Here is a 14,677-nt window from a genome sequence, read left to right on the forward strand (position 1 = left end):
TTTAACAGGTGAATTAATTTAGTAAATGAGTGACTAAAAAAAGAATTATGATTTCTCTTGGCAGTACTGCATTTGGTAGGTTTCATTTCTTAACATGACAATCACACACAAGGCAGTTTCACTACACCTTGTGGCATTCACCTCTCATTGGTAAGATGTGAGTCCTACTGTCAGCATTATTTGAAAGGTGCTTATTGCAGAATGACAGAGCTTCATCAGAAAGACATGGTCAAATTTTCTATATTTCTTTCCTGGAGAGTTGTTCCATAGAACTTAATGATCCTGCTCCTACTGATAATTAAAATATAATTTGGCCCAATTTAAAATGCAATTAGGATGATATACTTCTGGTGAAGTTGAGTTTATCTTTAATCCCAGATCCTCCAAACACTGCCACTTATGTTTAACTCTTAGAATGTGAAGTGCACTGTTGCATTGAAGCATTTTCCAGGCAGAGGCCACTGCTTCTTTTCAAAATGTAGACTTAAACAAATAAATTCAGGTTAGCATCTGACACTGAAATATTTCATGTATATATTCATCTGAAATTAAATTTAAAAGCGTAAATTTTATTTTTCATGCATTTATTGTTTCATCCTTTGATATAGTCTTTCAGTATAGCTTTTGGTGTATTTTTTGACCTGACTTTGATCAGTGCCATCTGTTATTTAGATCGGTTATTGCTCCTTTCTCCTGTTTGTCTACACACATTTCCACACGTGTATCTAAAACATACTGTGTATTCCAGTTTATTACCCTGGAAATTAAATACTGGTGCCTAAGCACCTTACATAAAAATTAATGCTTCACAGGTATATTGCATTCAAATAACTTGTATCATTTACACAAGGCAATCATTTTACTGTCAAGGCTGAGATTTTTGAATCTACAGAAATGAAAATATCAACAAGTCAGTTCTTAAAGCAATGTAAGACCAGCATGTATCACATCTGAGATGTACAATTTTTAATTACTTGAATAAGCCCACTGCTGGGTTTGTTTCTAACAATACATCTTTTCTTTAATTTCTTGGGACTAAAAGGGGCTGAGTCAAGAAGAAATAGAAGATACGCATAATACTTTAGATGAGGCTTTCTGCACATTTGGAGAAAGCTGTCTGGTTCTTCTCTTGCCGGACGTGGTCCAATCATCTAATGATAAGATACTCCTATTCCTTCTGAGTGTAGTGATCCTGCTGAATGTAGCCGGTTTCCAGACCACTGATCCCATGCTTTGTGCAAAAGAAAGCTTGAATTTACACATGTACTGAATTTAAGTATTTGCAGTATGTACTACATACCAAGCAATGTATTCTTAGCTGGAGCAGATGCTAATTAAGCAACAGCGCTAACACATAAGCTAACTGTCTGGTTTGAAACTAAATTCTCACTGATTTCACTGAGCCCAGGATTTCAGCAGAGGCTGAATCATAAGCACTTTCCAGAATTGTTTAAAAGGCACAGTTGTAATGGCATTTCCTTTTGTGCTGCTTCTTCCTTGTGATGCAAAATCCATTAGATATCTGCCATATAAAAGGGATATTTCTCTTCAGCCAAATACCATCAGATTAAAATACTTAAGTCTGAAAAGCCACAAAATTGCTCTAAACAATACTTGATATCTGAAATACCCGATATCAGTATCAGAGCCTATACTGATCTGTAGGATCACCTCTTCCATGTTCAGACCAACACACTGCTAGGAGTCTACGTATCATCGTGGTTTGCAATCGTCTTTCCCTAACAAAGACTGTACAGAAGGCTAGGCCAAGTGAAATGTATTGTGGGCTTGTTGAGAAAACTACCACAGAGGTGCCACCATCCATGGCAGTTTGACACCTTCCAAACCATTGATTTCAGCAGACTGCTGTGAACACAAATGTCGATGGGATCACAGACAAGTACTGTAGCATCAGTGCTCTTGGCTTTTATTTTCTGGAGGATCTAAATATTATTAATTTGTATATTATATGCTGGGATGAAAAGGCAGTTGTGAAAATCTCTCTCCCTTACCCCATCGTAGAGCAATCCTGCATCAATTCAATCAAAATCTACATCAGCACGATCAAACCCAGATTTTGTTGTTTCTTTAAGTTATGGCAAATGAACAGGGATGAAAGCACAGCAGTGAGAGAGCAGACTTGCATCCTGACTGATGTGACACCATCATTGGCATGGCAGGTTGATAAGAACAAAAAATAGATTGAATGGATTAATTGGCCTTGGAACATGTACGCTGCCTGCATGGACTATTGTAAAGGAGCAGATTCAGGTCCCGCTAAAGGCAATGAAAAGTTTCTTATTGAAGGAGGAGAAGGATTTGGAAGAGGCCCAGAGGAAGAACTTTAACAATTCTGTAGCTATCATTAAGAACAAGTTGGGAGTCCAATATGCCAGTTTTGTAGCTTTTTAATCAAAAAGAGAACACCTCCCCACTCAGATTGTATATATTTTTACCTAGTAATTTTTTGAAATGTCATTCCTCTGAAACAAAATCAATTTTTCTTCGAAGACATTCTTTCTACATCATTTGCTTTGTCTATAGTAGAAGTTTGGCCTGCTGCCCCTAAATCATAAGGGTCAATTGCAAACCTCTACAGAGAAATTAGAAGTCTCATGTGCTGTGTCATCTGATGCTTTATCTCTGCTACAACTGCACAGGGGCTCTGACAGAGAAGGTTATTTGTGGAGCACATATAACTGTTCTTCAAAAACCTTTCCTTAAAAACCCTGGACTTGAGATTTTGCTGGGCAAGAGGACTTTTTGCCATCTTTATGCCTTTTGAATTTAGTGTGCCTAAAACTGAATTAAAGTCATGTCCCTTTGTTCTAAGAAAGCCCCTCTGTCTTGTGAGAGCAAAAAGCTTTTGTAAAGCAATTTCTGTGTACTGAAAGCATGAAGCTTTGGTGGAAAGTGTATGCGCCACTCTCTTTAAGAACCTTTCCTCTTTCGGCATCCTGTTCATCACTTTGCAGGCTAAGTGGTGCCCTTCCACTCTGCCTGTGCCATAACCACTTCTTGAAATTGCACTCGGCATCCCGTGTGCTCACCCCTTCTGAAGCCTGACGCTGGCCACAGGTACCACGGGTGGGCTACTTCTCTCAGCCGGACAAGAGACACAGACACTCACCTGTGCCCCCTTCTCAGGCGTGACACGGTGCATTAGCGGAGGCCAGGGCGTCCTGCCTCGCCCGCCGTGCACGTCCAAGCGAGTCCCCGTTGTCCTCCGCGCTCCGGGCGGGCCGAGAGGGCTGACCCGGACCGCGCTTCGAGGAAGGCAGCTGCTGGGCGCTGGTGGCCCGGGACCAGCCGGGGGAAAGCGAAAGCCCCGGGGAAGGTCCGCGGCCGGAGTGCCCCCCGCCCCCGGCCGAGAGGAGCCCGAGGCCCGGCGCGCCCGGCCCCGCGGCGGTTGCCGCGCCAGCCGCGGCCGGCAGGTGGCGCCGTAGTGCCGCCGGCGCGGCGCGCTGACCTCGGCGCGGGGGAACCTCGGGGGCCGAGCCTGGCGGCGAGGGAGGAGGGGCGGGAGGGAGGGGAGCGGAGCGGGCAGCGCCGCGCGCTCCGTGCCCCTGCGTGCGTGCGTGTGTGTGCGAGGGAGCGGGCGGCGTGTGCGTGCGTGGCGAGCCGGCTGTATATAGAGGATGTGCCGCTGCATGGCTCGCCCCGGCCGCTGCCGCGCCAGGTCCCTCCGCGGGCGGCAGTGAAGCCTCTCGCCCTCGCCGCCTGGGCAGCCGCTGCGCTGCCCGCTCCCGGCGCGCCGAGCCGAGCGCGGCTGCCGGCCTCTCTCCGGGGACCGTTTCCGGCGTCCCTCCCGAGGCGGCCGCCTCCCGCGGCTTCTCCGTTCCGGAGGGGAGCGCGTCAATGCGGTGCAGATGGCCGGGGCACAGCCAGGGGTGCACGCTCTCCAGCTCAAGCCCGTCTGCGTCTCTGACACGCTGAAGAAAGGCATCAAATTCGTAAAGTGGGACGATGTGAGTAAGCTCCCCCCGCGCCTCCCCTGCTTCCCCCGGCCGTGCCCCACACGGGGCAGGGCGGCGGGGGCACGGCGGGGTTATGCAACGCGCAGGGCGCATCGATCGGGCGGGCGTGCTCCGGCACACATGTTGCGGCCGCCCGGGGCCGCCGCCGGGCCGGCCCCGCTCTGCCCGCCAGCGGGAAGCCGCGGTGGGCCGGTCCGCGGGGCGCCGTGCGCTCTCGCCCGGTGTGGGGGGCAGGTGCGGGGCGGCGCGGTTGCGGGCGTCCCCGCCGGGGCTGGGCGCGCGCCCTGCGGAGCCCGAGGCAAGAGGCGTTGTTAAGCCGCCGGCCGTCTGCCGGGCAAACTTTCTCCGAAGGTTCTCCCGGCTCACTTCGCTTGGCCGGTGCGGACTGTGTTGGGCTGGCTCCTTCCGCGAGCCTCTTCCTCTCCTGCCTCCCTTGTTTTATTGTGCGCCTTTCCGCCTCTGTCATCCTAACTAGTTGTTTCAACCTGTTCCCTATCTGTCTTCTGCCATCTCCTGTTCCCTCCTCCGATTCTCTCTCCTTCCTTCTGGCTCCTGCCCTTCCCGTTGTCAGTCTTTCGGGGGGACTTTTCGAGCCCTGGACCTGTTCTCCCAGGGAGTGCCGTTGGGGTCCCCCCGCTCATTTTCCTTCCTCTGCAAAAGGCACTCTTCTTTCTTGGCTCATTAGGGCATGAGACTTGCCTCAAAATGACATCCACTTTCCCCTTACCTTACCACTTGCTGCTTCACAACCCTTTACACTTGTATTGCCTTACATAGGAGAGGAGCGTGGCTTTCACTTCACCTTTGGTAGCACAGCTGTAAGCAGCTGGGATTTCTTTCTTCACTTGCAGGTGATGCCTGGGACTGTTTCAAAGAAAGGTAGCTTTTCTCTGTTTAGCCTTCCTTTCTTGCAGAGCGCAAAAGTAAGCCTGAGAAGGAAGCAGAAAAAATGAGTCCTCTGCTAGCCCAACTCCCACAATACAACGTTGGGTGATTGCGTTTCACTTGCATGTAGAGGAGCGGTTGCCTCAAAAAGTCTGTCTGCGAGTAGTGTCTGGAGATGGAGGGGCATAATGGGACGTGAGCTGTGGTTGGGAAAGAAGGCAGGCAGGCTGAATGTCAGAAGAATTTGTGAGAATGTGAGGATAACTCATTTTGAGAGCCTTAACACAGCTCTTGTATTTTTGCTGCAAATTCAGCTGTGCTAAAGACATCCACAGCAACAACTGGAGGGACAACAGAGAGAGAGGGAGAAAGAGAAGTTTGTGTCTAACAACTGTTCTTGTCTTATTACGTATCGCTGTTTTGCCGTTGCTTTCAGCCTGTCCAGCAGGCAAATGTGTGAGCCTGAGCTCTATAAACCTGTGATAAACACTCTCAAGGAGAGGAAGAACACCAAAAAAATGAACAACTTGTAGAGTGAAATTTTATTTACAGTAAGAAGCCAATACATTTTAAATAAGCTCAGCAACCTGACCTTGTCCGCAGTAGTAAACATTGGCTTGACACTGGTTATTCATGTTCAGGAACTAAGCTTGAATGACTTGCCTGAGAAATGTTTTCCTTCGGTTGGTATTTTCCTTAGTATAGGAAAAGGCAGCATAACCTCAGCCTTGTCATTACAGTTATTGTTTTGTTTTTGGTAAGTTACCAAGAAATTTCCACAGGTATTTGCAGAGGCCAAGCTAACAAAGATTTAAGCCTCCAGACTAAAAGTCCAAGCAATCGGGCAGCAGTATAGAATTATTAGGTTTTTGCTATTTCCCGAGTAGTTTATTGCAGACATAGAATTTGAAGGAGAAGAGGTGTTCTCCATGCACAGTGGATGTTCAGTGGATAACTTGTCCGATACAGACTAATTGGGAAAAAGATTTTCAACTTTAAACCTGAAGGCTTCAGTTAATAAAATATAGCTAAATTCTGGCAAAAGATGTGCATTTCGGGTTAAAGGTGTTACAGTGATATACAGGTATTACCTGGAATGTGTGACTGAGATGAGAAGGAGTCCTGTTGTGTTCAGTGAGCGCTTTCATTAGCAACCCTGTGAAAGTTGATACATGTTAAGCTACACACTGTGATGAAGAGTACTAGCATTAACTCATTGTTGACCATGCATTGTGTGTATATGAATGTATTTCCCACCCTCCAGCCCTGTTGTCTTGCCCACAGTGTTTCTGCTCAGAAGTGGAAGCCCCGCAAAATCAAAGATCTTAAGGCATTAAAGATTTGGCACTTTGGCTGTAAGAAGGTCTTTAGACGAATGCGTGTTTGGAGACTTTGAAAAGTATTTGCCACTGAGTAGCCAGTAACCACTTCAGAGCCTTTGTTTTCTATCAAATTAATCTGCTTGAAAGGTTTTTAAAAATGATTGTTATTAATCTGAACCTCTGTGGTCTGTCATGTAAATAGGCATGCACAAACTCTCTAGTGAAACAATAGGCTGTAATGAGAAATAGTAAACTACAAAATGTAACAGTAAAATAAAATTGACCATAATGAGTACTTTGGCTCTGCTGTGCTAACGGGGCTGTTCGGCAAGTGAGGCTCACATACTGATGTTTATTATGCACTATTTTCCATTTACTGTTTCTGAGTGAGAACGGGATCAGTTCTTCCTCATTGCCTGTGCACTAGGGCAGCATTCGTTCCTGTCCAAAGCATGCCCTTGTAGTACACTTCCCTGCTGTTTTGTTCTACAGTTCAAAGATGGCTCTATTGACTTTGCTTTACATTTCATAAAGCAAAAGGGTGTTTTTGGGGAATGCCTATGACTTGTACTAAGTTTCAGCCCAAAGCAAAATTTTTCCAGCTGAGTTATAAACCACTGAAAAGTAATGTGTGGGGTTTTTTTTGTGTGTGTGCTGTTTTTTTGTGGTGGTTTTTTTTTTTTTTTTTAATGGGAATGCTGGAAGGATTTAAACCAGAGCATGAGAGGCGTGTAAGGAATTTCATGGTGTATAGAGTAACAGTTGTTAAAGAATGTATTTGCCAGCTTTTAGAAGGATGCTGCAGCTTGCTGTGCAGAGCCGTCTGGCAAAAGCTGTAGTGATACAGACTTAAAAACCGATCCACCCATGAACTTCTCGTCCTGAGATTCTAGTTGCTCTGTGCCTAATTATTAATTCTGAGGCTGCTAATAAGCAGGTGTAGTACTGATGTTATATGGACCTCCTCTCTGAGGGACAGCAGTAATAAGCCTCATCCTGTGCCTGCCAGCCCTGTGATGATGATCCATTCAGATAGAGAAACACCTTGCCTGAGCTTTGAGAGGGGAGGAAGAGGTTACATCAACCACTCAAGATCTCATGCAGGCAGGCAGAAGGCAAGCAACTCAAGAGGCTTGAAATTCCATTTCCTCTGTGGATTGTCTTCAGTTTCTGAATTGGGATAGAGTTAGGATCAATTAAAAAGTTCTGGCTTTGCAAGACAAGACATACTTTCGTGCATTGGGTTTGGATATAATATTGTTTACGCTATGCAATGCCTAATACCGTCTATTCACAAATTCTTCTTTTCCTCATGAAGTTTCTGTTTTATTCTGTAACAGTATTACAGGTTGGAAAACAAATTTTAGAATTAACTCTTGTTCTTGATGTGTAGATTGGATTCACAAGGCACTGAATAGAAATAGCTGACACTTGAATAGGTGAAAGATAAGTGACTCATGGCTTAGATATTTGTTCTGTGGATGTATGTGTGTCTGCTTTAAGATGCTAGTTGGCTGAGCACTTGCTTCTTCAATGTTTCTTCGTGCTGCCTTCAGTTGGGCCTTTATAATCACTTCTCCCTTACTACTGGAAGGAGACTGGGTGTCATAAGTACTGGTCTGGTATTTGAACAGATGCACTTTCATTATTCTTAGAGAGAAGCAATAGCTGTGAGAGAGAGGGAGGGCTTAAAGAAGAACTGACTTGATCCGCTTTGCTGTAGTGAAACCCAAGTTATAATAGCTCTTCCCAATGAGAGTTTTAAAACAGTTTAATAATACATAAATAAAAAGAATGCAGTTAAGCCCACGGGCGAGGCTTTTTTGTAGGGGGTAAAACTTAATGTAGCAGAATGTGTTGCTAGCTGAGAAGGTTAATGAAACCTGAGTCTAAAGGGCAACTTCTCTCAGGACTGATCTGACGTCTGAAGGGGTTGAAACCTGCCTTGGCTGTCTTTGTTTTTCCTTTATTTTTCTCTGGCCTGTAGTGGGAACAAGATAAGATGTAACTGAGTTAACAAATAGCTCAACAGCTAGAGCACAGCTGAACTGATATTTTCTAAGAGCAGTAATTGGCACGCTGAAGCAAGTTAGTATGATGGGGTATATTAAAAAATAGATTTGTTTTCAGTTCCTGCTTAAAGGCTTTCTTCTCTTCCCTAGTGATAATACATACTTTGCATAAAGAATTTGACTGGTCTCTCTCTGGCATACATTGTTTACTTTTACTTGCAGGTTAACTGTATCAGTAAGTAAATGTAACTCTACCTAAATAAACTAAGGGATATCATTCCAATTTTATAGTCATATATTTTTTTCCTAATATTTAGCTACTGAAACAAACCTCCTGAGAGGTAGCGTTGTTTAGTGGATACAGCACTTCACCAGGTGTTCCAGTGAGCAGCAAAAGTGAACCTAGGTCTTTTAAATTCTGTTTTAATGCCTTTCTCTTAGAGCATCTCTTCATCTTTATAATACATTTTTGAGCTCAGATGGTGAGTCTATGTAAAGTTTTCAGACTTCTTTGTTTAGAAGCTTTTAAAGAAGACTTTCAAGAGTATGAGATAAATCTCCTTTAGCTTTACCAGTAAATATAACATCAGAGTATCATTATTATGGATAAGTTGAGATCAAACAAAGAAAAAACCTGGACATTTTCAGAAGTGATTTTAAGATGCTGATGCTCAAGTAACTTGTTTTTTTTCCCTGCCTTTTTTCTTTTGTTTTTAAACTCTGCACAAGTCTTGACTACAGTAGGTTGCTGAAGCCATGAAAAATGAACAACCATTGTTCTGTGTGTATAAAAATAAAATGATAAACTGAAAAGAGTTTATTTTTTTGAATGTTTTCAGTCTGGAGAGAAGTTAGTCCAGCATTCTAGAGTTTTTGTTGTGTTTTTCTTTTTTGCTAATCTTTCTGTAGTGCACAAGTATCAGCTCTGTGCTATATAAAAAATATTTTATCTAAATGAGTAGAAGTTGTGGTTTCGGTCTTTTGCAATAAAGGAGAGTAGTCAGATTGAGTTTAAAATTTCTCAGCAGTTAACCTTTAGTAAAGGGGAAAGCCTGAACCTGGTTATCTCCATTGGAAAGCTCTTGCTAACTTAGTCTGGGACGAAAAAAGATTTGGATCCCCTGCAGAATGGTTAGGTGCCTACCTTGGAAGATGTGGTGAAGACTTTACATGTTTAAGTCAGATATAACATCTGTGTTATTGTAGCATCTGAGCCCTTTGGAGTATTGGTAGATACTAGGGAAACTGAAAACCAGAAAACAACTCTTAAGGAAATAAGGAATTCTTTGTGAAAGGGAAGCTACCAGTGAATTCAAGTTGTGCACTGTAGGCTTTTTCACTTTAATATTTGAATGCTCAAGACCTTTCTTTTTTTTTTTTTTACCAAAGGCTGTATTGAAATAGAGAACTAACTCATCACTATGGAGTCTTTTATCTACTGTAAAGTAAATGCTTCATAAGCATTTTTCAATTTATTTTCAAAAGACCCATTAGATGACAAAATGTGTTCTCAATTCTAGGTATGCAGGTCCAAATGAAGAGCCCAACATAAAAACCTACTAATTTTTAATCTGCGATTAGAGACGTTGGACCTAATTTTCAGATTGCATAGCACCATACAGTCAGATGTTCAGAATGCCTCCCCAGTGATTTCGGATGAATTTGGGCTCAGTGTATCTGAAAATTAGAAAATGGAATGTGGCCTTCCAGTACCTAAAGGGGGCCTACAGGAAAACTGGAGAGGGACTTGTGACGAGGGCATGTAGTGACAGGCCAAGGGGGTATGGCTTTAAACTGAAGAGGGTAGATTTACATTAGATATTAGGAAGAAATTTGTCACTGTGAGGATGGTGAGGCACTGGCACAGGCTGTACAGAGAAGCTGTGGCTGCCCCATCACTGGAAGTGTTCAAGGCCAGGCTGGATGGGGCTTGGAGCAACCTGGCCCGTGGCAGTGGAGTGGAATCTAGATTATCTTTAAGGTCCCTTCCAACCCGAACCATTCTATGATTCTATGAAATACAGTTCCAGTATCCCCTCAAAATCAGAATACAGCATTTATGCCCATGAGCAGACTGGTTTAAAAGATTTGTTTGGCATCATGTAAGAACTCTGCAGTGGAGATAAAAGTTTTCCTGGTTGGCATTTGGCTACTTCTGCTATAGAGTTCTCCCTTCATTCCTTTTTTTTCGTGATCGCATACTTAGCAGCATCTGCAACAAACAAGGACTCTTGCAGACAAATCAAGACTACGTGTGGTAAGGCTATAATTAGCCCAAGAGTGTGGAGATCCTGATAGACGAGGCAGGGTAGTCTGCTTCTGAGAAACAAGTTCTGCTCAGGGTGGCTCTCTTAAACTTGCAGGAAGTTAGTCTTTAATTAGCAGAATGATGCCTTCTGTCCTGTCATGCCATCACCGAAGTTCCTCCATGGTTTGACCAGTCTCGTAGTGAAGAATATTTTCCTGGATGTTCCTATTGAATAAGTGGAGTTTCATTTTATGGGTCCTGCAAACTCAATTCTTTTTTTTTTTTTATTTTTTATTTGTCCTGGTTCCAAACTCCAGCACTTATTGCACCTTCTCCAATAGTTCCTTTTTGCAATCTGTTCCTTTATTCCTTTACACAGCAGATTGGGTTCTTCTGCCTTCAGTAAAAGAGGGTATCTTTACTTTTCTGGATTATTTCAGGGGTTCATGGCAAACCTGGGGGATGGGTACTGTCTCTCTCTCACTCATGGTTCAGCTGTCAGCCTGAAGTAATTCATAGTGCTAATTGGCTAATCCTGCTTAGTTTCAGTCTGAGTATGCCCAGTGTATTATGGTATTATAACAGCTAATATATCTGCTGCCCATGTGTAAACTGTGTTTTTTCTGTTCCTTCTCCTTTGCTCCTTCTTGACTCCCCCATGCCTATAATCCCCCTAGCTTGTGGGGTGGCAAGAAAATCCTTTGCAGGGACTCTCCCCACACCTTCTCTGCAGCCTTACATCCTTGCTCACCCAGCATTCAAGCCCTTTTGCCAAAGTGAAAGAAAAGTTGCAGAATATTTTGCCTCTGCCAGAAACAATCTGTATTTCTTAGCTTTGTGTTTGGAAGCATTTTGGCAGAAATTTTTCAGGAGAAGGTTCAAGCAAATGAAATAATGATGTGTGTAAAAGTTGTCAGGTTATATTTGGGGATGTTCAATGTCTCTAAAAACCTGAGGCAAAACTAGGAAACAATGGTTTGGCTTAATAAGGCGGTGCTGTGAGCCCCATCTGTTGTAAGAGCTGAAGATAAAGGCTGGTCTGCTTTCCTTTTTAAAATCTGTTGATGTGAATTTTGACTGCAGCTGCTTCTAAGAAACATCATTATCTGTGTATGATTTATTAAAATGCATACTCATCTGACTCTTGGTCTTGCTAGTTGACAAAGCACATGTAGATTTTCATTCCCCTGTAGGAATTTTTCATCTATGGCAGGATTGACCCGATATTTGCATTGCAGGCACGCTAGTCCCAGCCTGTGTTATTCTCTGATGATTTTAACATTGAACTGTGCTTGGCACAAAACAGAGTGTCAATAGTGTTACGCCCTTGTTTTAATACATACTGAATGAAGTACAGAAAGTTCTGGGAGCAAGGGCCAAAGCCTGGGACGTAGGTGGCAGAGCGGTGCGCCCTGCTGTGTAGCGGTTCTTTCTCACCTCGCGTCTCTTCAGGTCTTCCCAGTGATGGTTGAGGGGTAGGGCAGAAGGCTGTCTTTTGTGGCTGGATGTGTAGTCTGGTTGTGGGGGTGCTCTGAGGATTTGTAAGTAGGGGCATATGGTTGGAAAGTAACTAAACCAAAGTTTCCACCCTCTTTACTGTTTGGCTTTGTATAATAGTCTTTGTTAGTCAGTAGTATTAATATGGAGGTGGCACTTTTGTTTGCTAATGTTAGATGCAGTCTATGGGACCCACACTTAAAATCAAACCTTGAAATGGTTACCTGGTGGGCACTTAAATATGGATTTGTCCATTGATCTTTTATGCCGGTGTTTTGCTGTGCCTGGTTGGTAAGGACCCCAAAGTTCTCTGTGGCACTTTGTGGGCCTAAAATTGAAGCCTCTTTGTTTAGAAGTATAAAATAAAGTATATTGCTAATGCAGAATCTGAGATTGTACAGCCAATTAGGAGGCAACTTAATGGAGTAAGTATAGAACAACCACATTACTCATTTGAGGCTGTGGGATTGGAGGAAAGTAGAGAATTGTCCCAAAGTCAACAAATTAAAAAGGTGGGGGGCTTTTAAAGGTGAAATTAAAAGCCCTTTAGAAAAAATATTCACTGAAGTTTAGACTGGTATGATATGCAGCATGCTGAGACTACCAGGTTAGGGCCACTCTAAGTTTCTTTTATTCAAGGAATTTGCAATAGCAATCTGTTGGAAACCAAGCCACAGCTTGGCACGAACACCCATGGGTGGCATTTAAAAAGCCTGATAACCCACAATCATTTGCATCATTGACTGGGACACTTCCTTTTTCTTCTTCCTCTCCATTTTCTGGTTACAGCTGATTTTTCCCTTGGTCACCTCCTCCTCCTCGGTTTTTTTTTTTTTTTTTTTTTTTATATCCTTCGAAGTGTTCCAAGAATCTGGGGCTCTTACCTGAAGAGCTGCTTGCTTTGTTGACATCCAGAGGATCATAAGAGCTATGCCCCTACTAGATATTTATGTGTTAATTTCCAAACCTGTCAGCTTTAGAGATGTACAACACTGACATTTTTTCCTCCCCTCTGTTTTATTCTCATGTTTTGGATCTGAGGGGATTAGAGAACAAATAAGTGTCTGTTTCCTATTTCCTTGCCCTTCAAGTTTTGTTTGGGGTTCCATGTCTCCCCCTCCCTGCCCCCTGCTTTTTATCTGTTGTGTCCTGTCTGTTACCCTTTCCTTCGGGGTTTTATGTAGTTGATAAATCTTTTCAGGAGAGTTATGAGATAGGTCAGCTCTTTTGGGTGTGGAAATTAAATTAGTGGGCTTCAAGATGCTCTCATGAATGACTGCAGGTGTGTCTTCTAGGTAATAAACCACAGATATTCCCATAGAGTACAATAGTTTTTGTAAATAAATGTACCAGGCAATTGTAAATTGAAACAAGTTTCTATTTCAGAGCCTTGAACTGCTCTTCTTGTATGTATATTGTATAAAGGGTTTTTCGTGTATCTTTTTGATTGTTGCCTGCCTTGCAAGCCCTGACTGGAGAGCAGGAGAAAAGCAACAGACCTGTTCCATGTAACAAAGGGCTCCGCATTAATGTGGGGTGGGGAGAAGGACTTGCGGAGCGGACTAGAGAAGTTTATTTCCATTCCTTCAGTGCTAAGGAATATGGCTTTTCGTGGCTTGCAGAATATATAATACATTGTGCATGTGACTTTTATTGCTGCTGCTGTGTGGAAGAGTTCCTAACACCTGTGACATTTTTCTCAGGTCCTACATTTGTATACAGCATGGGGTTGTCGTGTTAATAAGCACGTTGATTGTGCTATGCTTAATGTCAGAGTAGGGTAGTTAACTTAGAAAAGAGGCATAATGTACAACAGCCTCTTTTTTGATTAAAAAAATCCCCTACAACCAACTTCCTGGAGCACAGAGGATCTTAAATTAAGACTCATCATCCCTGTCATGATGAGGTTTCCTTTATGTCACCTAATAGGTATTGAAGACTCCACTCATCCTTTGCTCTTTTTGAGTCTGATTATAGTCAATGTTTTACAACCTGCATCAGCGAAATTATTACTTTCATAGCTGTTCATCATCAGCAAAGGCAAATCCAAACAGCTTTTGGGTTGAAACAACTGATTTGAAATGATTAACCAGCAAAATTGATCAATTCCAGACATAATTGCTTCACACTTGCCTGTTACCCATTGCTTCCTTCTCCACACCTCTCCGCCCCGGCCCGCCATAAAAGGTGTGTATCTCATCCAAAAGCATGACACTTAAGTCTTTTTCTTTCCTCATTTTACATGTTTACATACAGGATGCATGGGACATAATGAAATAAGCTAAAAAAGGAGAGTGTTATCTCCAGAGCAGGTTTTTTTTTTTTTTTCTTTCTCTTTTTGAATGGCAGAGGTTTAAGAATACTTTTGTAGGAGCTTGTGGATATAGACAGCCAGTCAGCATCTCTTCAGGGCCTAGCATATTTTAAAACATAAATTTGCCTGTTGCACTCAAACAATACCCGACTCTCAGGTGTACAAAATGCAAGAAGTTATGGAGAAACATGGGAAAAAATAGATGATACAAATTTTGTATGTCTGTTCCCTTAGGGGAAGTGCATACAACACTTTTCTTGTAATGAAGGGAAAAAAACATTGGTGGCATTTTGTGAACGAGCTCAGATCCCAGCTAGGATGTTCCCATAGCACTGCTGGGCATTGGTTCAGCTGCACTTGTTCCCAGCCTCTGAAAGCTTACGTGATACCTGTTTGGGTATTGGTGTACCTGCGGCACAGTT

The 14,677-nt window shown here is 43.2% G+C and overlaps 1 protein-coding gene across 4 annotated transcripts in view; it reads left to right on the forward strand.

Moving 5' to 3' along the window:
- The first annotated feature begins 3,546 nt into the window (after window positions 1-3,546).
- PLCB1 (phospholipase C beta 1) overlaps window positions 3,547-14,677 on the forward strand; it is a 401,169-nt gene continuing 390,038 nt past the window's right edge. For 3 of the 4 annotated variants that reach the window (XM_055725798.1, XM_055725799.1, XM_055725800.1), the window contains exon 1: window positions 3,547-3,968. In XM_055725798.1, the coding sequence (XP_055581773.1) occupies window positions 3,870-3,968 (99 nt within the window). In that variant the 5' untranslated portion in view covers window positions 3,547-3,869. The remainder of the gene's footprint in view (window positions 3,969-14,677) is intronic. The other variant, XM_055725796.1, reaches the window with a different exon arrangement.

This window comes from Falco cherrug, chromosome 13, assembly GCF_023634085.1.
Source record: "Falco cherrug isolate bFalChe1 chromosome 13, bFalChe1.pri, whole genome shotgun sequence".
Taxonomy (NCBI): Eukaryota; Metazoa; Chordata; class Aves; order Falconiformes; family Falconidae; genus Falco; species Falco cherrug.